Raw genomic sequence first — 23836 nt, 5'->3', positions numbered from 1 at the left:
CCAGTCAGCACCATCTGGACCCATTTTGTATCACCAGTCCCCCTTGTCATCACTGTCATTGGCACAGAGTCCTCAGTCTCCTCTGGTGCAGGCCTTGCACCACAGCACTGAAGACATCTCCACAGCCACAGAGAACTCACATCTAATTCCAGGTATTTCCTCTGCCAAAGTTCAGTCTAACAATAGCAGAAGAAAGGGAAAAGATCCTTCATTCTGGTGAGGAAAGGCAGGAAAGAAAGATTAAATGGTACCAATAAAGAGTTTCCTGAACTTTGTGCTGTAAAGTGCTCTTCAGAGTCGTCCCTGGTACTGGGGGAGCCTTCAGGCACTGCTGGGTTTGTTCCTTCCACACCCTCAGTGTCAGCAGTTGTAGCCAGCTGTTCACCAGGCACAGTTTATTCCCAAAGTGCTTTTGTCCTTTGGAACCAACCAAAAAGTGCTAATGCTTGATTGATGCTGTTATAAACAGGAACCCTCCTCAGTGCCTCTTCATCCCCAAAAGATGATGTATCTGTTTCCAGCCACTTTCCTTCTGACTGTCTCAGTTCCAAGCTCCATCCTGGGACAAAGTTGCCATTAGCCTTGATAAGGCCTGTGCATGCTTTCTGACTGAGAGATACCACTGGAACAATTCCAAGACACCTCGGATCTGTGTTACAAGTTTCTTGTGATCCTTTTGGCACCTTGGACAAAGAGAGCTCAGGTACTTTGATAGTACTTCAGTCACTGCTGTGGTACAACTGTGGTGACTTTAAAGCTGACCCCAGCAGCAGAGCTGGTTGGGTTTTTTGTGTTTCCAGCCTCTCTTTGTGGCACCTCTCCAAAAATATTTGCCTCCAAAAAGCTGATGTTCTGTGCCATAGCCAGACAGTGGAGATGTTGGTGCACAGAGGTTTAAGTACATTTAAGTTTTCTGAAGGGACAACACTGAGACTGGGAGCTCTGCTCCCGGAGCTGCTCAGCAGAAAAGCCATAAACATTGTGGTACCAACTAGATCATCTCTCCTCTGTTTTAATAGCCTGCAGGGAAAAAACAAAGGACTGGTTATCATTAGCCACACAGCAGGCTTTATCCAAGAATATCTGCCTTGCTTCTTTTTATTAATTTCATGAGGGAGGGACAAAATGTATTTTGTCCCAGCAGAAGATTTACAAATACTGTTCCACTTTTCTGCAATTCTGGGAAATTAAAACATGCTAAGATCATACAGTCTGGCCCAATACAAAGGGAAGGAGCAAGGATAGACACACTTGCCAAAAAGACACATTCCTTGTGTTATTTGGTATATTGCTGGTTACAAAAGAGGGAAGGCTTTGAGCTCATGACACCTACCAGGGCTGCTTTCCAAAAAACTTGAAACGAACAGCAAGGGATCATAGGAAATCATGCTCAGTAAATGCCACTTGATGTGGTGAGTTCTTGCACCATCCTATGGTTAACTGAGCCATTCCTTTTATGTAATATTGGGTTTGCACATCAGGCTTCACCACAGGATTGCACGGACAGATAAGGGAGCATTCCCCTTGGTGCCTGCTTAGGAGAACACTGATGAAATTCCTGAAGCAGTAAAAGCTCCTGCAGTCTCTTCAAGCTCCCTGGATTCATACAGCCTACTGAATACTTGCTGGAAATCCCCTCAGAATAACTGACCCGGGCACAGTCTTTCTCAGCATCCACATGTGTGCCCTGAAGGCTCCCACAGCCCTTCAGCTCTGCCTAAATCAGGGGCAGGGATGAGCTGTACAAGTTCTGGTCTATCTGAAGCACCTGCCTGCAAACTCAGGTTGACACCAAACCAAGGAATCATAGAATAGTTTGGATAGAAAGGGACCTAAAAGATCATCTAGTTCCAGTCCTCCAAGAGCTGAAGTCCAGTGTCTCACTGACCTCACCCTCTTCTGTGGCCTTTTCCAACACTTGTTTTGGGCAGTTCAGCAAAGCTCAGGTTGCATCACATCAGCTTGCACATCCAGACATATGTAAATTAGGCTCTGAATAGACATTTGAACAATTTGTAGGAATTTCCAGAGTGGTTTTGAGCAGGAAGGGGTGTGTCAGAGCCGTGCATGAAGAACACACCGTGCTGTGGCATGTGGGCTCCAGCAGTAGCATTAGAAGGAGGAGGTGGTGGCTAATCCACAGCTCAGGGAAGCCTTGAGCAGGTAACTGAGCTGTGGCTGCTCTCCAGGGCTCTTCTATGGACTATTAGATCAGCCTCTTACCTCTTTTTCCTTCTCTTCTGCTGGAAATCTCTTCATGAGGCTTACTTGAAAAATATGGTCAACTTGCTCTGAAGGAGGGGGGCACACTGAATGCCCTTTTCCAGGAGCTAGAGTTGTAAGAAATACTCCTTGATTCCTAAAAAAGGGCTAATTTCCACTTAATCCTAAACACTAAAAAGAACAGAAGAAATCCATCAAAGCTCTTCAGTTCCGGGAGCTTGAGAACTTAATCCCCTGCCTCGAAGAGACCATTGTGCAGCTCTTGACATCAAGGATTGCTGCATTCACACAGGTATCAGACAGACATAGAGCAAATACCTGAGGTTTTGTCTAGGGATTCAGTGTTAAATGTCCAGTTCTTTAATTACCAGGGCTGTTTAGAAGGTGAAGAGTAATGCTGTCAAGGACAGAGTTGCGGTATCTTGGTAGTTGTCACCCAAAAGCCAAGTCCCAACAGGAAATCCTCTGTTCTCTCTGTTTATTCTGTCCTCTGTTCCAGATGTCAGGGATGTTAATCAGCTGGGAGGAGTTGCATCTGTTCCCATGCAGGCAACTGACATTTATAAGTCTAGTATTGAATTCTGATACAGACAGGACTTCAGTGCTAAAGAAACTATTTCTATACGATTGCACACCCTAGAAACAGTAGGAGTTTGCTCCATTTAGCCTGACCCACAGTCATCTTTTCCAACAGATTTTTTCACAACACATTTTTTCCCCAAGACTCATAGAACTTATGGTTTCTTTCATGGACATTATCCATTATGGAAAAAGATCACTGTCTGGTCGAGCTGCAGGATGCTTGGGATGAAGGGAGCCTGTAAAATCTATGGAGTAAACTGTCAGAGATCATTAAGAATCCTTGTGGGAGACAACAGATTAAAGTATTATAATACTCTCCAGTGCTAATGCAGACCCATTTGGCTCTGGAACCCCACGTGGAAGATTGGCAAGTGCAGAGTCTGCAGATGTGGCAGGGACTGAATTTGCCCCTCACTGCTGGGCAGCACTGCTCCCTCCAGGACCAGCTCCCCATGGATGCTCTCCAGCAACCCCTTACCAGCCTCTGCTTAAGGAAACAAAGTGGAGCTCATCCCCTCCCACGTTCTGCAATGCAGCAGAGTGTACAGGCTGGTTTATTCTCTTTATTAATCAATCCAAGTTGTACTGTCTCTCACACAGCCCCACAGCTTGATCACGTCCCACATGCCTCCTTCAAGTGCTGCGGGGCCTTGCATTAATCACCCTCTTTTTCTGCCACATCCATTTGTGTACAACCTCTCTTCACTTGTGGTTGTGAGGTGACCTTTGCATTTTTAATTAAAGGAAGCTGAAACCTCCTGTAAATTCAGGAGGTTGCCCCCTTCACACTGAGGGAGATGCACAGTGAATTTCTGTGGCAAGCTTAACCAGGTGCAATACTTACACTTGTAATTCCCATTCTGTCTTTCAGTCTTCTTTCCTGATAGGCATTTAAGTCCAATTCTAGCAAGCAATAGCTGCCCTTTGGGGAAAAACAGAGCAGCCACCACCACCATGCTGAACAGGATGCTTTTGACTTTGCCTCTCATATGGATTGCTGGACTTGGGCAAACTATACTTCACTTGTTTGTTGTTTTTTTTTTTCCCCCCCAGTGATCTCTTTGCTATTGCTGCCAGTGGAAATGGATAGAAATATATCACAAGGGATGATGCTGGCTTGTGCTGTGTATTGGGGGAGTTTGCTCTGTGCAGCCACACTCCAAACCCTCAGCATTACTGGTGCCTTCACACAGTGGGTTTTCATGGTTCAGGAGAAAGGGGTGAGAAGGATAAGGTGAATTTTCTTTATATATTTTAATCTGAAAATGTAAATATAAGCAGAGGTTTAAAGACTGGCCTAGCAGCTCTGCCTTTGCCTGATATCTGTGAACCTAATGGTGGGGGAGAGCAAACCCAAAAGTGTGATTATTCAGGAAAATAGTGGTTTCTGTAAGTAGTTTATATTTGTTGTGTAGAAAAATACCTTTATGCCACAGAGGACTTGTCTGCAGCTTCAGCAGATGTGATTGAAAGTCTGGGAAAAGAGATGCAAGTTTTGAACAGAAGAAACAAATAATAGTCATAGAATCACAGAATGGGTTATGTTGGAAGGGACCTTAAAAATCATCTATTTACAACCCCCCTGCCATGAGGAGTTTCTCAAGGCTCCATCCAACCTGGCCTTGAACACTCCCAGGGATGGGGCAGCCACAGCTTCTCTGGGCAACCTGGGCCAGGATCTCACCACCCTCACAGGGAGGAGGGTGGTCTTGCTGTCCAGCAAGGACCAGCAAGGTGGGGAAACCAAGTGGATGTCTCAGTTTGTCTTCTCTTAACTGCAGCGAGTCAATTGTCCCTCAAACACTCCAGGATCAGGACAGTGTGGAGCTGTCCCAGCACTTCTGCACCTCTCCACCACGAAGATACTCTTGTGCAGAGCAACTGCTGAGGCCAATTTCACATTATGTGTGATGTCCTCTCCATGAGATGTGTGTCAAGACACCCGCTGAAATCATCAGATAGTCCTAAAACTTTCTTTGTGGGTGATTTGGGAAGGATGATCATAATTTCCACAGAGCTCTCAGGACATGCAATGATGCAGAACCTCAAACAGCTCTGTCAGGGTTACTGAGATACGCTGGAACCACTTCAGTGTTTGCAACTTGGTCATAAAACTGTGCTGTAAAAATGATGCTGATGGCCATAGCCGTGTTTCTTCCAGATTCATGCAGAAGATGGATATATCCCCATCCCACAACACAGCAGAGTGTTCAGACCAGGAATATAAGCCACTAGTGTCAAAAGCAATTCTGTGTTCGCTTGATTTCATCCCTGCCTGACAGGGAACTGCAGGACCCACATACTGTGGAGGAAGATTAGGAGCACATGCTCTGCTGGGGTCAATGAAATCCTGTCCTTCTGTTTTGCTCGCAGTAGATTTGCAATTTTGAAGTTTCTCAGGGTAACTCAAGTGAAACTACCTAGTTTGCATATAATTTCAGCACTCCAAATTAGCATAAATTTGCAGGAAAGTGTTTTCAGGTTCATTAATAATGGATGGGTGGTTACACCACCGGTGTGTTTGCTCTCAGCTTCCAAGAGGATCGGGGTGAGCTGCGCTGAGGAAACTTCTTGGACTACTTAAATGTTTGGGGTTTGAAACTCTAATAAAGCTCCAAAAAGCCAGGAAATTTGGAGTGAAGGCTGAAACTCCATACCTAGTGCACCCTACTGGGTCTTTGTATTTCAGAACACGTTACGTTTGTTCCCTGAAATATCTCCAGTATGGAACTCTTTAGGGTGGAGTTTCACCTTTAACTCTAAATTTCCTGGCATGTGTGAGTTTGAAGTACACGTTTAGCTTTTCCCCAGTGCTGTTTTTCATTTTTAATTTCCTTTTTCTTTTAAAGGAGGGACCCTGCTAGAAGGACCCCTACTAAAAAGGGACCCCACTGAAACCAAGATTAGAGGTTTTGGCCTAATTGAGTCTTTCTGAAATTCCTTAGGAGAACTAGATTCAGCAATTTTTTTTTTCCACAGTTGTTTTAAAGACTCTTGTGGCTAATCCACCCCAGTGTAAAAGATCGATAAAATCCTCACCCTGCAGACCAATTATTTCAGAAGGTACCCAGATGTTTGTGTAGTTTATAACAAACCTTGGAAACACAACATCTCCTGTAAATTGCAGTTAAAGGTCTGGCCATTGACATGGGTGAGCTGTTTGTTGTGAAATGGATTATTTCCGTTAATTCAGTAATTGCAGAAGCAGCCCATGTTTGCTGTTGACACTTGTTGGGTTACATCAGTGATGGTAAAATAGTGGAAACAGCAGTGGTTTGGAATGAGAGCAGTGGCAATTACCTGCAATGCTTTTAAAAATAATTTTGGCCCTAGATGTTGAAAAGATGTGTCATCGCTGATTTGTGTGAGGGCAGCTTCAGCAGGGTTGAATTACAAGGCTTTGGAGAATAAAATTCTTTCTCCTGCCTCAAAATGCATCTTTGGAGCTATACTGCCAGTAGATAATATGGAATAAATTTGCTTCTCGTGCTATAACCTTGTTGTGTCAATAAATTGAGGACTTCAGTGAGAAGCCGTGGTAGTTAGTTTTCCCAGCTCAAGACTCTCTTGGTTTTACAAATCAATCCCGTCAGCTTTGCAAGGAGGATTTATCTCAGCGAAATGTCCCTTGGGAAATCTGAAAGGTGCTGAAGTTGTGTGGCATTGGGTCTGTGAGTTCCTGCAGCCTCAGCCCAGGTGTGCTGGGAGTGTGGACATCCCAAGCCTGGCTTTCAGAGGACCTGAGAATCCTGTACCCTTCCTCTGCTCATCCTTGTGATGGCTGTGCCATTGCACACTTTGCATGGAAATCCTGGGAACTCAGTGTTCCTTGAGAATTTTCAAGAATTTTAATTACATTTCAAAGTGAAATCCAGGGAGGATTCCTGCCATCAGGAGTCAGGTACTTTGTCACCAACCAGCTGCTCTGTGATGGGACTGGTACCCTGCAGCACTAGAGAGGATGAGGAACTCCCTGTATCCTCTGCTAAGCTGAATATTTCTCATTCCAGCACATAAAAGCACTTTGCCACTTTACCAAGATTCAATATCCCTCTCCTTTCACCCTTTCCAGTATGGCCCCATCAACATCCTTGTGTTGTATTTCCAGCCTCGACTTTGTAATACAGATCACAGCTGGTTGGTTTGAATTTCCCCTGAGTTACCCAGGATGCTGCTGAAAGCACAGGAAGAGCAGAAACGCTTTAATCACTTAAATCAATCAAACAAAAGAAAAAAAAAAAAAAAGAAGTAGACTAGACCTTAAAATTTACCCTGTGACCTTTGATACTCACTGCGATGACGTCTTCGTCCTATTTCTTTAAGTGCAAGATTTTACTGGGACTTGGCAAGAAGGGTGAAGCGAGGAAGACACGGGAGGGGGGGGTTTGCTGAGTTAAAAAAGGAAAAAAAAAGAAAATGTCAGTGAGAAAATGGAAATACCCTGATGTTCTCCAGCCTGGAAGAGCCGGCCTCTCTCTCCCCGTGTTGCAGGGAAGGGGCTCCTTTTCCATTAGCTTGACTATGGCCGTGTTTAATCGGTTTGCTCTGACTTGGAGCCAAGAAAGGGCTTTGCTGTGTGATGCCGGGTCCTGCGTGTGTTCAGGCATCCACAGCTGTTCCCTTGCAAGGGCTGGCTTTTGACTACTGAGGTATTTTTTAATAGCCACAGAGGGCAACTATTAATAGATGAGATTTACCAAAACACGGAGCTACGCAGCATGGCGTGGAGGGGAAGAGGGGAAAGACACAGCAACCTGTGTGATTTATGTCAGGAAAATTCCATGTTGAAATTGTACTGGAAGACGCAGTAAAAATGAATATGCCAAGAAGGGGATTTAATCTGTTACTTGGGCCATGCCAGCATTTCTCCTCCTTTCAGGACCTGCCTCATCACATGAAACATGTTGCTGAATTATTTCTTCGGCATTGAACAGCACAAATTGTACAAAGGATGAAGATAAGACACACAGACACAAAATGCCAGCTTTTCTGAGATGTGATTAAATACCAAAAGGAAGCGGAGACATTCCTGACCCTGAAGACGTTTCAGTTTGATCAGATGTGGGATTAGGGGTAAAATGTGAAGAATTCCACATTTTGTGGAAGGAAAAAGCTGATCAGGAGTTCACCTCTCTGTTTATTGATTCATTTCTAATTTCCATGATATGATGTAATGAGACTGGTGGCCTTGTCAGACTTGCAAATTATATTCATGTATCAAAGAAGACAGGCTAGTGAGCAATGAGCAGAGTGGAGTGAGGATGTCAATTTAAGCTTCCTTTGCAGTCAGAACTCAGACATTGATTAAATATCATAAAATCCAGATGATATCAATTAAAAGGCCCATCACTGTAATCACCTACACATTTTTTGTGCACCTTCCAAAGGCATAAAAGGGAATTAAATTCCCAAGCCAAGACCCGCTGACTAGCTGTAGAGCGTGGGTATCAAAATCCCCTTTACACTTTGAAAAGCTTTGCCTTAAGTTGTTTTGTGTTTCCTTAATTAATTAATTTGTTTTGTTTATTTAAAAATGAGTCAGAGAGAGATTAACTGGTGAAAAATTGTAAGTAAATAAGGAAATATGCTACACTCATTTAGAGAATGTGGGTAGACATTGAAAAGGCCAGAGCTTGGTTTGCTTCACGTGAGCATCAGAGAGAATGGAAATATTTCCAAATATCTGAATTGCTGAGGTTTGCACAACGGGTTGAGAACAGTTACAAAACAGCATTTTTCTGTGATCTCCTGATTTCCACAAGCTTGGTGATGCTCTATTCCTGTCTTCAATCCCAGGAAACACAACGGGAGGCAAACATAGGCACGCCCGAGAAATACTGAGAATTAATTACTTCTGTTATTCAAAACACCTGAATATGTTTGGGCTTGGCATTTCTGGTTAAGGGGGTTTATTTTGTCTTTGTGCTGATCCCTCCTGAAATGTGTAGTGTCACTGTTATTGCACTGAGAGCTGAGGATAAGCACTGGCTATTTGCAGTTGTTGCTCAGTTCCTTAGGGAATGAGTAGTGCCATCTGCTCACCACAGGTATAGACACACAGCATAGGCTTGAGTGAGAGAATTACATCTTAAAGTCTTTATAATTGCAGGAGAAAAGGTCAGATCTTCCACTAGGATTCAGGGCACCAAGTTTAGACCGTGAAAATAGGTATCTAAATGTGCTTCACAATTCATATCTCCCTGCGTTCCTTCACAGTCATTCAGTCTTTCCTATTTTTGTGTACATAGTTTTGTTCCAAGTGTATGTTATGCTTTCTGTCTGGACTGAGTTACACATCTCAAGCTCTTTGAAGTCCGTAGAAAGGTTGAACTCCCAAAGATTTTGGTCCTTGCCTTGAATCTCCACATCCAGAGCATGAGTGAGGTCGAGAGCTTTCCTGAGACAACGGGCAGAAGGTGAGGGGAAAGCTCCTACAGCACAGCACTGCACTAGAGTGAGTAGAAGAAATGTTTTGGGTAAGGATTGATGGCAACAGTTCACAGCATTATGAAAATCACTTCCCTTTTGCCTCCAGCATTTTTACCACGACTGTGTCCGTGCCAAAACCCAGAGCGCGCTCACTAATTCTTCCAGAATTGATCGGTCATGATAAACTTCCAAACACAGAGTAAAATGCCTCTGTCAGACACATCAGAGTGTGTTTCTCCCAGTTTGCCTGAAGAATTCTGTGCTGTTTGATTCTCCCCCTGCACCTAATTTGATTCAAAAAAAAAAAGGGCTGGAAGTTCCTGGCTCCCTCTTCATACGCTCAGAATTCTTCTAATAGATTTACTTCTGAGGAGAGATTTATTTGTGTGTTTTTGCTACAAAGTGTCTTATTTGTGGAGGGTGATTAAACATTGGAATGGACTGCCCGGGGAGGTGGTGGAGTCACCATCCCTGGAGGTGTTCAAGGAAAGGCTGGATGTGTCACTCAGTGCCATGCTCTGGTTGACAAGGTGGTGTTTGGTCATAGGTTGGACTCGATGATCTCAAAGGTGTTTCCCAACTTTATTGATTCTGTGATTTTTGTCTTAAAAATTCAGGCTAAAATCTTTAGCTCTTCTCGTCTTGATCAGACACAAAGTTCTCTTTGCATCCATCTGGGAACAATACCTGAAGCATTTCCAGTGTTTTGATCTAGAAATCCATCATGAGGAGATGATGCAAAAGGTGCTTCCAGGATGCCTTCTCTTCCCCCACAACTGAGTAAGGCAGCATGTCAAGTTTTACAAAGTTCTTGGCATGTGCTTGAGCTGGCATGTGAGTTGTGGAAGTGAGGGAATTCATAACAGTCCCCCTCTGTCTTTGACAGGGAGCTGCAAGACATTTCATGCTAACACAGGCTTTATAAATGTGGTTTATAATTTGAGGTGGAAATGGGCAAAAATGACAACCTGCAGGTTTTGCTGGATCCTTTGCAGAGTTGGATTTTTAGCCATCAAGACCTTAAGTCCTGTAGTAGTTGATAGTGACACATTACCAATAAATTACAGCAGCGGACCAGGGCAAAAGCTGATGTGTGGTTGAGATAAGCAGAGTGACAGAGGTTGCAAATGTTATTTGTTATTTATGGGGAAATTAAACTGTGTGGCCTGTCCACAGTGGTTGTACTCGGGGCAAAAGTCGGTCAAGAAATCTGCCATAAAGGAAAATTAGAGTTTTGCCCTTCTTGTGTTATCATTTGACAATGGAGAACAGATCTTTGCATTCTCACAGCCCTTTGCTAGAGGTCTGGGTTTGATTCAAGTGGATCCACAGGCTCGTGATGCCAAAACAGGCAATTTCTGCGCTCATGTCTGAAGGCCAAATATATGGGTATGATTTCCTATAGTTTACAGTTACATGCTGGATCAGTGCTGCACGTTTCATGAGCTGCCAGTCCAATTTAGCAGGGTCTTGGGAAGTGTGTCCTCCAGGGAACGCTTACAATCAGCCTTATGTTTTGCACTGATAGTGTCTGTTTTCTGGTGCACGTGTTAGCAGATCCATATGGGAGGAAATCCAAACGTCCTTCCATCCAGCTAATAACCTGGGCATTAGCTGTGGCTGCTGCCCACTGCTCATTTAAGGAGTAGAGGACATTTTCTGCTTGATGCATCCCCCAGTTCAAGAAGCATCCTCACATGTACAACGAGGTCTGTGGGATCTGTGTGGAAGTTGCAGGTCCTGCACAGGTTTAAAGCCCAGAGAGTCTGAAAGTTCTTGAGTGTTTGGAAAAGGCACATTTGCATCTTTTCTCCTGCTTTTCTCTGGCTCAACAGAGGGGAATGAGGGGCAGGATTTTGATGTCAAGGAGTTCATTATGTTGGTGGTGCCTGTTACAGCCATTGCTGCCATGTTTTGCTGGATTTAGAAAACACTCTGTCCACAGTATTTTCTTTCTGCAACTCTGAACTATTTTCATTGCAGGTGTGTTGTTGTTTCTGCCAGGTCACCTGGCAATTTTACTGTGGATTCTGGGAACTTCAAAGCTGAAAGTTCTTATGTAAAACTTCTGTTTCGGTGACTGACATTTTCGGTTTCCTTGTAATCTCCTCACGGCTGGGAAAGAACAGCTTTTGTAGATCTCATAATATTTAGTAGTAGACTATTCAGTTGTTTGGGTTTTTTCCCTTAAAAAAGTGCGTTCAACTTTGCTGTTGAAGATAAAGACTTATAGGTATGAATCATCAATATCCCTGAAAAAAAACAAAACAGAAACCAAACAGAGCTAAATATTAGGGAGAAAAAATATCTCATGAACTTTGAAAATGTGAGGCTTTTAGTGCCAGGGCACAAGTTTTTCTTGGTTTCCTTGAATTGAAGTCTCCATGACCAGACTACGTTCTTTGTGATCTCACTTGGGTGTCTCCTACCCTTTCCTGCATAAGATGAAATAAGAGGAAATTTCAACCAGTCTCATTTGAATCGGGTTTTAATTTCTTTCTCAGAAAAGAGGAAGATTGGGATTATCCTAACCATAAGCCACTGATGATCTGCCCACAGCAGCAGGACCAGCCTCATGCACAGCCCTGCCAGGAGGTTAAGAAATGAGATTTGGAAGTCCATGAGTTATAAAAATAAAACCAGAAAAGAAGCGGCATCTCCAAAGCAAAAGTGATGTTTTGCAAGCTGCATATTTGGACTGGTTATTTTGGCCCATCAACTCCAGAAGGGCCTGCAATAAACCTGCTTGGTCCTTCGTGGTTATATATGATTTTGTTTTATTTTTTTGTTGATGTCGGCTGGATTCCAAGTCTCTCTTCATTCCAATCGCAATGTATATCTCGCTTTGTGGCACAGGGTTTATGTGCAGGGAGGATTAGTGTCAAAAAGTGAGATGAAAGGAGCAAAGAATTTGATCTTGTTCTTTTTCCATCCTGCATTTTTTGCTGTGTGTTAATTGGGAAAGATGCTAAAGGACCAGTCCCTTAAAGTCCCAGCTGCACACCCAGCAGAGACAGTGCCACGTGAGCACCCCATGGCCACAGTGCTCCCCACCCTGACCTTCCTAAAAATCCCAAATATTCCCATGATAGGTGACCCATCAGAGCCCACCCAGGCAGAGTCCTGACCCATCCCATCTCCCTGAGGTTGCTTCTGCACGGGCAGATGGCACAGGGAGCTGGAGCCCAGGGCAGAGCAGTGTCCACTCCACAGGGTAAGCCCATGCTTTTCATGGACTCTAAAGAGGGGACACAAAGTGCTCCAGAAGTGCCAAACCAAGGTTACTCCAACCATGACTCCCACAGGTCCCACCAGCAGGGCACGTGTTTGGGCAGGCTGCAAATGTGACCTCCAGCCTGACCCAGGATGGAGATGAGAAAGACAGGCTGGAGTTGAGTATTGGTGGTGGAAATTTTCAGACATCTTTAATGTAGAGAGATGCCCTGAGTTAGCCCATAAATTAAGAAAATTAAAGAAAAAGTCACAAATTGCCCCTTGGTCTCTAACTTCCAGTCACACCAGTCACTGGACTCGATGATCCTTGTGGGTCAGCACATTCTGTGATTCTGTGGCTAACAGAGGCTCTTCCTAACTCTTGCCCTGATTCAAGGGAGTGATGACAGGCTGAGTTCCTGGTCTCTGGTGCTTGACTTGAAAAAAAAATCAGGTTTGTTCTGGTGACTGTAACCAAACTGTCCTTTACTTGACCTGTTGTGCAGTGTTGCTCTGCCTGTATCTGTTGGTTGTTCTTGGAAGCTTTGGGGTGAGAGACGGTGTGTAAACACCAAATCTTATTAGAAATGGTGGGTGCTCCCTCCTTGAAAGCAGAGTCCTGTTTCCACAAGACTATCTGTTTATGAAGTTAATGTGCTACACTGTCATCAGAAAAGGTGAAGTTGAGGGATTCAGGAAGGACCAGTTTATAACAGGGAATTCTGATGTTCCATCTGTGGAGCAACCAGCCTTCAGGACTTCTTTGGAGATTGTAAAATACAAGTCAGAGACTATAAAAGATCAGAGAAGGCTTGTAAAATATGATTAGTGGCCACCAGCAGAAAACTTCAAGGATCAGCAACACAAGACACCACTTATTTAATAGAAGGATGATCCCTATTATCAGAAAACTCGAGAGGGCGAGTGGCTGATCCTCGCTGTCACTCTGAATGACTGTGTTACTTTGAACAAATTATTGCATCTCTTGATCTCAGTTTTCCCATTCAGAAGACAAGGAAAAATGTTCTGTTGGCCTATTCCATGACTTCTTCAGTCATGGTAAAATTTCTAGAGGGGAGGCCCAGCACAAGGGGTCTTGTCCTGATTCAGTCTCACTTCAGTGGGTGGATGGGGTTTGGAGCAGTTCAGGGGCTGGTGTCAGGGCTTTGACCAGAGTGGAATGTCTCTCTTCATGTTTAGGAAGCATTTTGAGGCCCAGAGGGGAAGCACTCTGCAAGTGCCAAGCAGTATAACCAATGGTTAAAATAGCCTAAAATGTATATATTATATATACACCTTCCTATATGGGTTTAAACTCTCCCATTTACATGAATGAGGTTTGTTGCAGCCAAAAAAGGTTTTCATAAAGTGGCAAAGGAAATCTCTTTAAACAGAACGGGCTCCTGCAAATATCCTTACACCACTTCTTTCTTTATCATTTGACTTTTCTCCTTGTTACAGTGCTTCAGCCTGTAGAGTCTGGAAAAACATCAGGGTAACCAGGGCAGAGGGAATATCAGATGGAGATGAGGGATAGATAAGAGGCAAATTACAGTACATTTCTCATGGGTCATTTGGCTCCAGTCTTGAAAAGGAGAGGGAAAAAATCCCGAAGTAGTAAAAGAAAGAAAAAGAGACAATCAAAACAAATAAACCTGCCAGTGTTGCTGATTTCAAAGGTCTGTGAACTGTGCATGTACACTTCATAGTGCTTTGCTATTTTAAAGAGATGCATCTTGAAATGTTCCGTCCTTTAATCCTACTCACTGTCTCAGAAGTTAATTGTACAGTAAGATCACAATTCTCTTTGCCAAGGCTTTCCCTTTGTTTTCTTTTTAATTCCAGAGAGCTGGCCAGCCAGCATATCTTTGCCTAGTTCTGTGCAGTTGGTTATTTTCTGTAGTATATTATGTAGTTCTGTGTAGCTTAATAATTTTTTATGGTCATGCAAAGAAATGGGACTTTTCAGTTCTTGCTGCGCGAGTGAACTCAAATGTTGCTTCACTCTTGGACATGGACCCTGCAAAGGCAGAAGGTTCAGGGATCAGATATTTATGGTCTGTAGCACTGCAACTGTCTCTAAACCTACAAAAAGGTTATATAAAGTGGAGTATGAGAAGTGAGCAGTAAAGGCTGGATGGATAAAGAGAGGAAACAAATAAAGTTGTGTACGTGAACAGCCACCTCAACTTTTTGCCCAGAGCTCAGACAGAACATGTTTGACATTTGAAAATTTTTGCATCATCTTTTTTTTTTTTCCCCGAGCCTCTGCTCTTTTTTATCCTGGCCAGAACCAGCAGCAAAAGTGCCGGGGGGAGAAAAAAAAAATCCAAAAAAAAAATCTGTTTTCACTGTATTTCTGAATCCGAGCCCAGGTTTGTGAAGGATTTGGCAAGGATTTCCAAACCTTTGAGAGAATCCGTGTGGAGATCTGAGGAAACCCGCCTCCCTCCTTAGAAAAGCAAGTTGGCCAGAAATTGGGCAAAAATTGGTCGTTTCAGCTGAGGTTTCCTTTGAGATTTTGGATTTGAACCTGAAACTGCACTTTGAGAATCAAATTTTGCTCTGACTAACTCTAGATTTACACTGGAGCAAATACATCACAGGCAGTGCTGATATTTGTGTGCAGCCCAGTGAGAGCAGAGGTTGGCTCAAAGTTCAGGCTCACAGGAACCAAACCAGGAGAGGACCCAGCTCTAAGTTTGGAGCAGTCCAGGCATCAAATATATCCCAATGTGTTGCTGTGGTTGAGCCTGTTGAGTAGCTTTTGCATCCACAACATCCATAAGTTAAGTGATTGCATGGAATAAAACTGTATCATTTATTGGAAGTGTTTTATGTCAAGGTCAGATAGGGCTGAGTAGGGTTGTGCCATTAGGGTTCTATAGATGACAATACTGATTTTTAGAACTTAGTAGCAAATAATTTCCTTTGTGTATGGGGTGGTTTATTATTTTTTTTCCTTTCAGTCTTAGAGATTTATAGAGCAAAATGTTACAGTAGAAATGTGTTTAATCCAGTGTTTCAAAGCGAATGGAATGAAATTGATACCTGAATAGTTGTAAAATTTCCCTGCTTTTGAGCAAGGATGTGCTCTCAGTTTCTGTTGCAGGATAAAGCAAGCCCAGACCCAAAGGTTTCCCATATTTTGCAGGGTAAAACTCTTAATTTCTTTCTATATTTTTTTTAAATATTATTTAATAGGGTGAGTAAAGCCTGAATCACTGTCCTAATGGTAGAATTAATTCAGTTTGGAAAAGGGCAGCCTGGGATCAATGAACACCCAGAATTTTGTAGCCATGTGGCCTTTTATTTTGTCATGTGTGTTGCTTAGAGTCAGTCTTGACTGTAGATCCTGTCACTGATGGAAAAACCCCCTTGTTCATCTTTAACCAGCTCACCTGGTGCATTAGCAGTGTCACAGAGTTCAGCACAGGCTACCAAACCTACCCAGGGAGCTGAATTTATATTTGAACAATTATCTTAAGTGGCTTTTCTTGGATCCTTATAGTTATTATTTGGTTTTTTTGCCAAAACCTTTCTCCTTTCTTGTAATGGGAGATCAGGTTTGGGGGCTGGAGAGGACATTTTGCTACAGTGGATAAACCAAAACTCTTTCAAAGCTGCCAAGCCTGCATGTGCTGACAGTGCCTGCAATTTATGCTTGTGGACATGACCCAGTGACTGCCTGGTTTGGATGCAGTTGGAATTACAGTTCCACACTTGGATTTCAGTGTGAACACAGGCAGGATCTGGATCTAAACTGGGACCTGAAGCCTTTCACTTGTAATGTTCTGGCTCCACTTCGTTTCAGGCTCTGTCCCAATCACTGAAAGATTTATACCTTTATCAATAAATTATCATGACTTTTACTACACTTACAGCAGTGTCTTAAATTAACACTAAACTAAATGTAGATGAGGCACACTTCCTGCTGCACATGATTTATGGTAATCTGTCTGAAATGAGAAGCAAAATTGAATTTGCCTGCAAAAGCAGATCTTTAACATCAGGTCAGACAAAAATTTTATTGCAGGTCCTTTGCTAAAGAGGGCTCATAGGTTGTCTTTTTTTTTTTTTCCCATTTTATACAGGTTTTTAATAGACCTGTAACACTTTAGGATTAAAAAAAAATAAAAAAAATAAGGTATTTGAAATGTTTGGAAGTCTGAAATCTCTGCTGTGTCTTTATGTGAGGTTGGAGGTGACAGACAGGACAAATGTGGCAGTTACATGGCACTGATAAGCTCTCAGCTTGAGGGCTGTGTCCCCTCCTGAGGTCTTAAGAAATAAAATAAAAAATAATTAAAAAAATAAAAGCAGTGGGACAGGCTGGGGAAATAAGGTGGGCTTAGCCTAAAAATTAGATGTTTTACAGGATATATAATAAGCTTTCAAATAAGCAACAGGTTTGGTAGAGCAGAAGGGAATCTAATCTCCCTGTCTGTGGGGAATGGCACAGTCACACACATCTATATATGTGTAGACCTTGAGAAAAAAAGCTTCCTGACCATAAAGGAATTGAAACATGGGCAGCAGGTTGGTGGGGCAGTGGCAGAGTCCTTGTTATGTGTGGTCTTAAGGGTGAGCTACATAAAAATAGGCTTGGTGTGACATAGAGAGATAGCTCAGCCCTGGGGTGCAGGGCTGGCAGGGGTGGTCTCTGCACATCCTTTCCAGACTTGTTTTTCTGTGACTCTGTGACAGAAGGCAAAAGGCAGATTATACACTGGCACCAACACTGCATCTCCAAGAGGAGAGTTCCATGTCTAACCACCCAAGACTGAGAAGTCACAGGGGGAAAAGCTAAATTACACTTGTGCACATCTGCCAAATGGCCCCATTTCAAGGTCAGCTTTCAGTGCTGCTGCAGTCGTGGCTCTTGCCATTATCTTCAGGAAAAACATAATTTATCTCAGAGCCATTCTTGCTGTTCACTGCAGACACTGAAAATCTCTGTGTGGACGCTGCACCCTAAAATCTTGGGCCCTCTGTGTTGCTGGGACAACCAGGACAGACACTTGGTGGGTGCCTGTCCACACACTGACTGCTGTGCTCTTTGCCTCTCTAAGGAATTAGTGTCAATCCTGGGGTCCAGGATGAGAGCTGGAGGGGCAAAGGGAAGAACATCTAAACCAGCAGCCACACCATGTTGGGAATCACACCTGGATTTGTCACAGGTTGCTGGCAAAGTGTTTCAAGGCTGTCCCACAAAGCTTTCTGCTTGTCTGCTAGATTGCACCGTGGTTTAGGCTGGTCAGACAGCTCTTGTGAGAGCAGAAACAAGGACTCTTGGGAAGAAGAGTGATGCACTGAATCCCTATGATTCCAGCAGATTTACTCTGTCCTGCCATATGCTTAAGACACTAGGTAAAGGGTAGGACACTGTGTGTCAACATTGAAAATGGAGACATTTTGAGGCTGACTTCCCAATTCAGGAGATGCTCTTGGGTTTGGTGGTTGTTGTTGTTTGGGGTTTTTTAAGGATGAAATGTAGTACCTTCTATTCCTAACAGACTCATCAGGCAGTTGGAGATCATACAGCATAATGAGCAGATAGCAAAGTTCCTATTCTGTATTTAGGTGGGGTCTTGCAAATAATCCCTTAAGTACTCTGTTTGTTTTCTTGCTGTAAAGGGATACTTGTCTTTGAAAGAAAAAAAACGAAACAAAATCAAATAGAGAATAACTCAGAGCAACAGTAGAAACAGTAGAAAACTGTTTCCTAACAATAGGGGCTGGAAGGCTCTGTGTTCCTTGCAAAAACAACCACTAATGCAGGAGGTTGCACCCCAGTCACATCAGGGAAAGATGGGAAGCCACTCTCTGACCTCAAAGAAAAGAAGGGGGAAGAGTTTTCAACTCAGTAACAAAACTGCTCGACTCTATTCACCAAGGCCAGATTTATTATGATTAGAACTGAGTTTAAAAGCCGTTGCCAAATGTGTTTGTAGCTCAGAGCAGAGTCTGGTGGCCGGGTTTGGCTTTGGAGCTGAGGTGCAGCAAAGGGAGCTCCTCACAGTGGCCCCCATGGGCAGGTGGAGCTGGTGGCCACGGGCTTCACCTCATTGCCTGGGGACCAGTCACATCCCAGATGGACAGGAAATGGGTTTGACAGATGAGCCAGGCACAAGGATAATGGCTGGTGTGACTGATGGGGTGGGTAGGGCCACGGAGAGATGCTGCTGGATGAGCTAAGGACTCCATTAGACTGAAACTGGAGCACTGTGTGGGACACAATCACTGATTGAGGGCTGGGGCTTGCTGGATAAGAGTGAGCTGCTGCACAGAACAGTTTCAGAGGGCTATTTACACTGCAGTGGAGGAAAAAAAGCAAACCAAAGCTACAAATAAGTCGATGAAAAGATCTGTGTGGGAATGTGCACATTCCCTGATATGATTTGGTGTCCCAAATGGCCTTAAACAGCCCATAGAATTTCTATGTCTAAAACAGATTCCAGCAAAGGAGACCTTTTATGATGCACTAATAGGCTCATTAGGCTTTCTGGAGCAAGGCACGCTCACAGCATCGTATGTTTTTTCCATTACAGGAATTACACGTGTTTTGTTGTGCTTTGGGTTTTGTTTTGTTTTCCACATAGACTTGCCCTGACAGTTCCCCCATTCAGGTTTATATTGGAGGTACCATCTCGAGCCAATGAATTTTATGAAATATGTTGCTGGCACTCACGGGGAGATGCATAAAGGAAATATTCTAATGACAGTTGGAAGGGCTTTGATCCCTTTCCAAGACTGCACTCATGTCTTTGAAATGCGAGTTTGGCAGTGCTGGAAAGGCTGGGCTCCTTGGCTCCCTTTGGCACGAGCCCATGTGACAGACATTATGTCCTCTATCAGGGGACCCACATAACCTTGAGAAGTGTAAGCAGCGCTCACAGATTGCGTTGGGTCAGATAGTCTGGGCTGATAACAAAGCAGCCGAGGCAGCAGGGGGGAGTCAGCCCAGTCCAAAGCAATAACTGAAAACTATTTTGACCTGGTAACTGTTGGGTCTGCTGCCTGCGGCTACAGAGTTGGACATGAACTGCAAAAGTAGTTAATTTATACCTCCTTGAGTGTAGGAATGTGGCGATGATGGATAGGGATGGGAGGTTATTAGAAACATGGGGAGGAAGGAGAGGATGGAATTCCAGCTCGTGTTTTTATCTTACACACACGCACGCTGGTTCCTTACGTGCTCTTGGCTGCCTCGTGCGTGTGCACAATCCAAGTCCTCACTTACACACTCACACCTCAGTTCCTGTGCATGCAGGCACATGTTCACACACTTACAAGGGATTTGCCTGAGCTAAGGGCTTGAGCATGTTTACGTGTTAGGGGTTGCTGACTGCTTTTACGAAGGGGTTTGCATTTGCTTCCTTCCAAACATGATCTATTTACACCTACTCCCGTGCAGATCCTTTGCTAAAAATCCTCTTAGCATTCTGTTCTTCCACCCCTTGAATACATTCTGCTCACTCACAGCCTTCCCCTGACTGACTAAGAAGTAGTGGCCAGAGAAATGCTATAAACCCAAGTCCAGGACTTAGTACAGTGGATTTACATAAGGCTTGAGTCCAGTCTCAGTGAAGCATTGACATCAGTGGCTAATGAGTTAAATGCTGTCTGCTCTGGATGTTTTCTGCTGTAATAATCCATGTACAAAACAGTCCTAGGTGTTGAAGCACACGGGCTGTATGCAAGCGGGAGAGTCACTGTGGCTGTGCACTGAGATAAATGGGGATTGGATTGTGTAAATGATAAGCAAAGAGACAGCTGAGAGTAAAGAAATATTAGTTTAGATTATTTGAATGAGTGAGGATAAAAATGGTAATCTCAGGAGGGGAGTTGGGTTATAGTTACTCCTACAGGGATTTGTGCATACACATAAAGCATCTGCATCCAGAGTCAACAGCTGCCGTCTCAGCACGGGCAGCAGGACTTTCCTTCCCACTGAGATACAAACACACAAACGTTGTTCTACTCAGACACACTCAGTGCTTCTGTTTCTGCACTTCTCTCTCTTCCCACATCACTCCCACATCCCCTCTTACGCTTTTGGTCCCTGTCTTTCACCGATGCTGCCACGGGTGCAGGTGTACACACTGTCGCCTTCCCATGCATGCACCCCCTGCCATGGATTCCCCCAGCACTCTGACTTTTGGAGATGCTCTGCCACATAATTTCAAACTATTGCTCGTGGATGTGTCTAAGTATGAGCCCATGTTTGGAGAAGATGTTTTCAAAGGCACCTAGAAGATCCTGGAAGTAGATGGTGCAGAGTTTCAGGGCATTGTGCAGATCCATGCAGGACACGCTTGAGGAGCTGTGGGGAAGGTCTGTGTGTTTTCCATAGATGTGTTGGGAACACTGAAGAGATGAGAAATGTGTAAAGGGTCACAGTGCTGACCTGTCCTTCAGAATGTCACCCGCATTGGCTTGTAAGATAAACATTGTATGGAATGGAAACATCCCCTTCCACTGGTGTCCCCAAAGAGCACGTCTTCCTCCATGAGTCAGCGAGGGCCTGGGGACACCCAGCCATGATCTATTTTGGAGGCAATGACTTCAGCAAGTGGCAAGGGAAGCTATTGTGGAAATATGAATGTGTTTTCCATTGGGGAGTCCTCCAGGGAAGGACAGAAAGATCTTGGTGCTGAGCCAACTCCCCTATTTTTTCTTCACCCTTCTGGGAACAAAAGCCTTGCAAAGTATGCAGGGAACCCTGCTTGGTGCTTGTGAGTGTGTGTGGCTTGTGAGAGCTATGTGAGCCCTATACACACCACACACAGACAGAAAGGAGGACTTGGGGAAGCAGGAACCAACCTGCTCAATGCCATCGTGGTGTCCTTTCCTTACGAGCTGGTCATCTGTGTTTGGCTCAGCGTGAATTCTTTCTGTTGTTTCCACCTGAACATAGAACAAGGTAACCCTCTTTTAGCTTTTCTGTTATCACAGCACTTCATATCAAAAGGCAGTGTGAGCTAGAAACACAGAACCATTGGGTTTACTCTGACATTTTGCTTTCTCCAGCTTTGCTGTGAGTTGGGCCATCGTGCTGCTGCTGAAAGCAGTGTCACACCATGGCCTGTGCATCAGCAAGTAGCTCCTGTATTCCAGTATTGACAAAGTCTACTCCTTTAAAGAAGTGAAAAAAGTGCTTCCAACAGGCATCAAGATTAAGAGATTTGCTTTGTTTGCCTGCAAGCAGATTGCTCTGTAACCTCCAGGCATCCCAAAAGCGAAGAAAAAATGCTACTCACCTTGGGGGGACCTTTATGTCATGGTACAGTCCCATTCCTCTGGCCAGGAAAGCTCTTGGCACAACTGTGCTGGCTGAAAATAGCAATTCCCAGCCATCCCTGGGATGTCAGGGTTAGACTATGTCCATCGTGGCACAATTAACTGCCACTGGTGCTAAAGCAGTTAGTTTTTGTGTCAGCCTGGGGATTGGAAACTTGTTATTGTGAAGGAAAATTAGAGGTAACAATAACAAACAGCTTAGAGGAAATGTGCAAGGTAACTGCTGGTGTAAAAAGATTTAGTGACCATAATACTTGGTTAATTACATTCATAATAAATAGATTCCTAGACTTATCTTGAGAATGTGGACAGCTTTATGTATTTACCTTGGGTTTTGTGGCCTTAGTTAATCAATGGCCTGAAGTGTTAGATGAGATTCACTATATGAATGCAAAATAATCAAAGTTTGGAAGGGGGTTATTAAAACATTTCACGTGATTGATACGCAGGATATTATAAGATCTTTGCCTGGATTGCAGCACTTCTTCAATATTTTGTTGCTTTTGTGTCACCTTTAGGAAAAAAAGTGCTTTTCTTTTTCTACAGGGCATACTTAGATGTCAATGAACTAAAGAACATACTCAAACTGGATGGATCCACACACCTCAACATCTTCTTTGCCAATTCCTCTGAGGAGGAGCTGGCTGGAGTGGCAACTTGGCCCTGGGACAAAGAAGCCTTGATGCATCTAGGTGAGTGATAAAGATGTTTCTTCTTCGTAAAGCATTCTTTTGAGGCACTAAGAAGGAAAGACAAATATGTGTTAAGCTCTGTTCTGATTTCTTATCATTCCTCTAATATATAGTCAGGGGAAAAAAAGTATTTCACGATTCCCAGATACTGGCTCACAACCAGGAAAATATTAGGTTATAAACCCAAAGCATATTATGGTATTTGTAGATGATGTCAAGCTGAAAGTATTTCACCTTTTAAGTGAAGCTACTTTACAGGGCATTCACTCCATGGGAGCAGTTTGCAAAGAGGATTGGGGGATAGGTGTGGGGATGCCAGACAGAGGTGAATCTTTAACCTCAGCCTGTCACATTCTGATCTTTAGCTCATTACTAAGTATTCAATTAACTTTCCTCACAAACTGTCGTTAAAATCTGCTGCTATTTTTCCTCCACCAATGTGCAAAAGAGCAAACTGCTGAGAGACTGTATTTCTGATGTTCATTTGAGTGGAACTGGAAGGAGTTCACTACCCTGCAGACTGCCCTGAGTGTTTCATAACCAGGTTGCTGAGTGTGGCTGCTGGAACCCAGGGATCCAGACAAAGCTCCCCAATGACTCACTGCCACCTGCAGTGCCACTGGACCCGTGCTCCTTGCAAAATGTCAGATGAGCCTCAAAAGGTTCCCAAGGCACTGACTGAGTCTCTGTGTGCTTCTCTTAACTGCACAAGCCCCCCTGGGGCTGCAAACCTGATCTGGTCATCTCCTGTGAGCAGGGATTCTCAGGGGTTTTCCAGATATTTCTCCAGCTTTTCCAAACCTTCCTAGACTGGAAGAGAAGTCCAGTTTCAGCCAATTTAATTCTTTGTGAAAGGCTGTTTCAGCCAGTTTTTATACTGCCCAACCCCATGTTGAGCTAAGTAAAAGAAGATATGATGAATATACACCTAAATGAGGAGAGTGAAATACAGTGTTTATTATCCTAAAGTGTACAATGAGAGTTGAGCTGCAGCCATCAGTCAGGGAGGCTTTCCCATGCTCAGAAATACCCCAAAAACTGGATGCTAACATGTCTTTATAGTCTTTATAGCAGAGAGAGGCTCCATGGTCAGACCAAGCAGTTGGAACTGGCTGCCTTCCTTCAGTTAGTCAATGTTTTATTACAACATCCAGCTCTGCAGCTGCTCTGGAAGAAGTGTGAGCAAACTTCCCTTCCCAAGGCCTGGCAAGGACACACATCCAGTCTCCTGCTGAGCTCAGCTGGAAATGAAGCCACTTCCACTCTGCCTTGCCTACAGCCCCATCTCCATGGGCTCCTACTGCCAGCACCCAAACCAGAAGGTTCTGTAAATGCCCACCAGTGATGACTCTGGCAAAACCAAAGATAAATCCTAACCCCAGCCTTGCCCAGCA

At 43.9% G+C, this 23836-nt stretch overlaps 1 protein-coding gene across 2 annotated transcripts in view; it reads left to right on the top strand.

The window, feature by feature from the left end:
- Positions 1-23836, top strand: part of PAPPA (pappalysin 1) — a 181679-nt gene that overhangs the window by 30241 nt on the left and 127602 nt on the right. For both annotated transcript variants that reach the window (XM_064677104.1, XM_064677105.1), the window contains exon 3: positions 22297-22442. In XM_064677104.1, the coding sequence (XP_064533174.1) occupies positions 22297-22442 (146 nt within the window). The remainder of the gene's footprint in view (positions 1-22296; positions 22443-23836) is intronic.

This window comes from Pseudopipra pipra, chromosome 20 (genome assembly GCF_036250125.1).
Source record: "Pseudopipra pipra isolate bDixPip1 chromosome 20, bDixPip1.hap1, whole genome shotgun sequence".
Lineage (NCBI taxonomy): Eukaryota > Metazoa > Chordata > Aves > Passeriformes > Pipridae > Pseudopipra > Pseudopipra pipra.
This window is presented reverse-complemented; position numbering and strand designations above follow the sequence as displayed.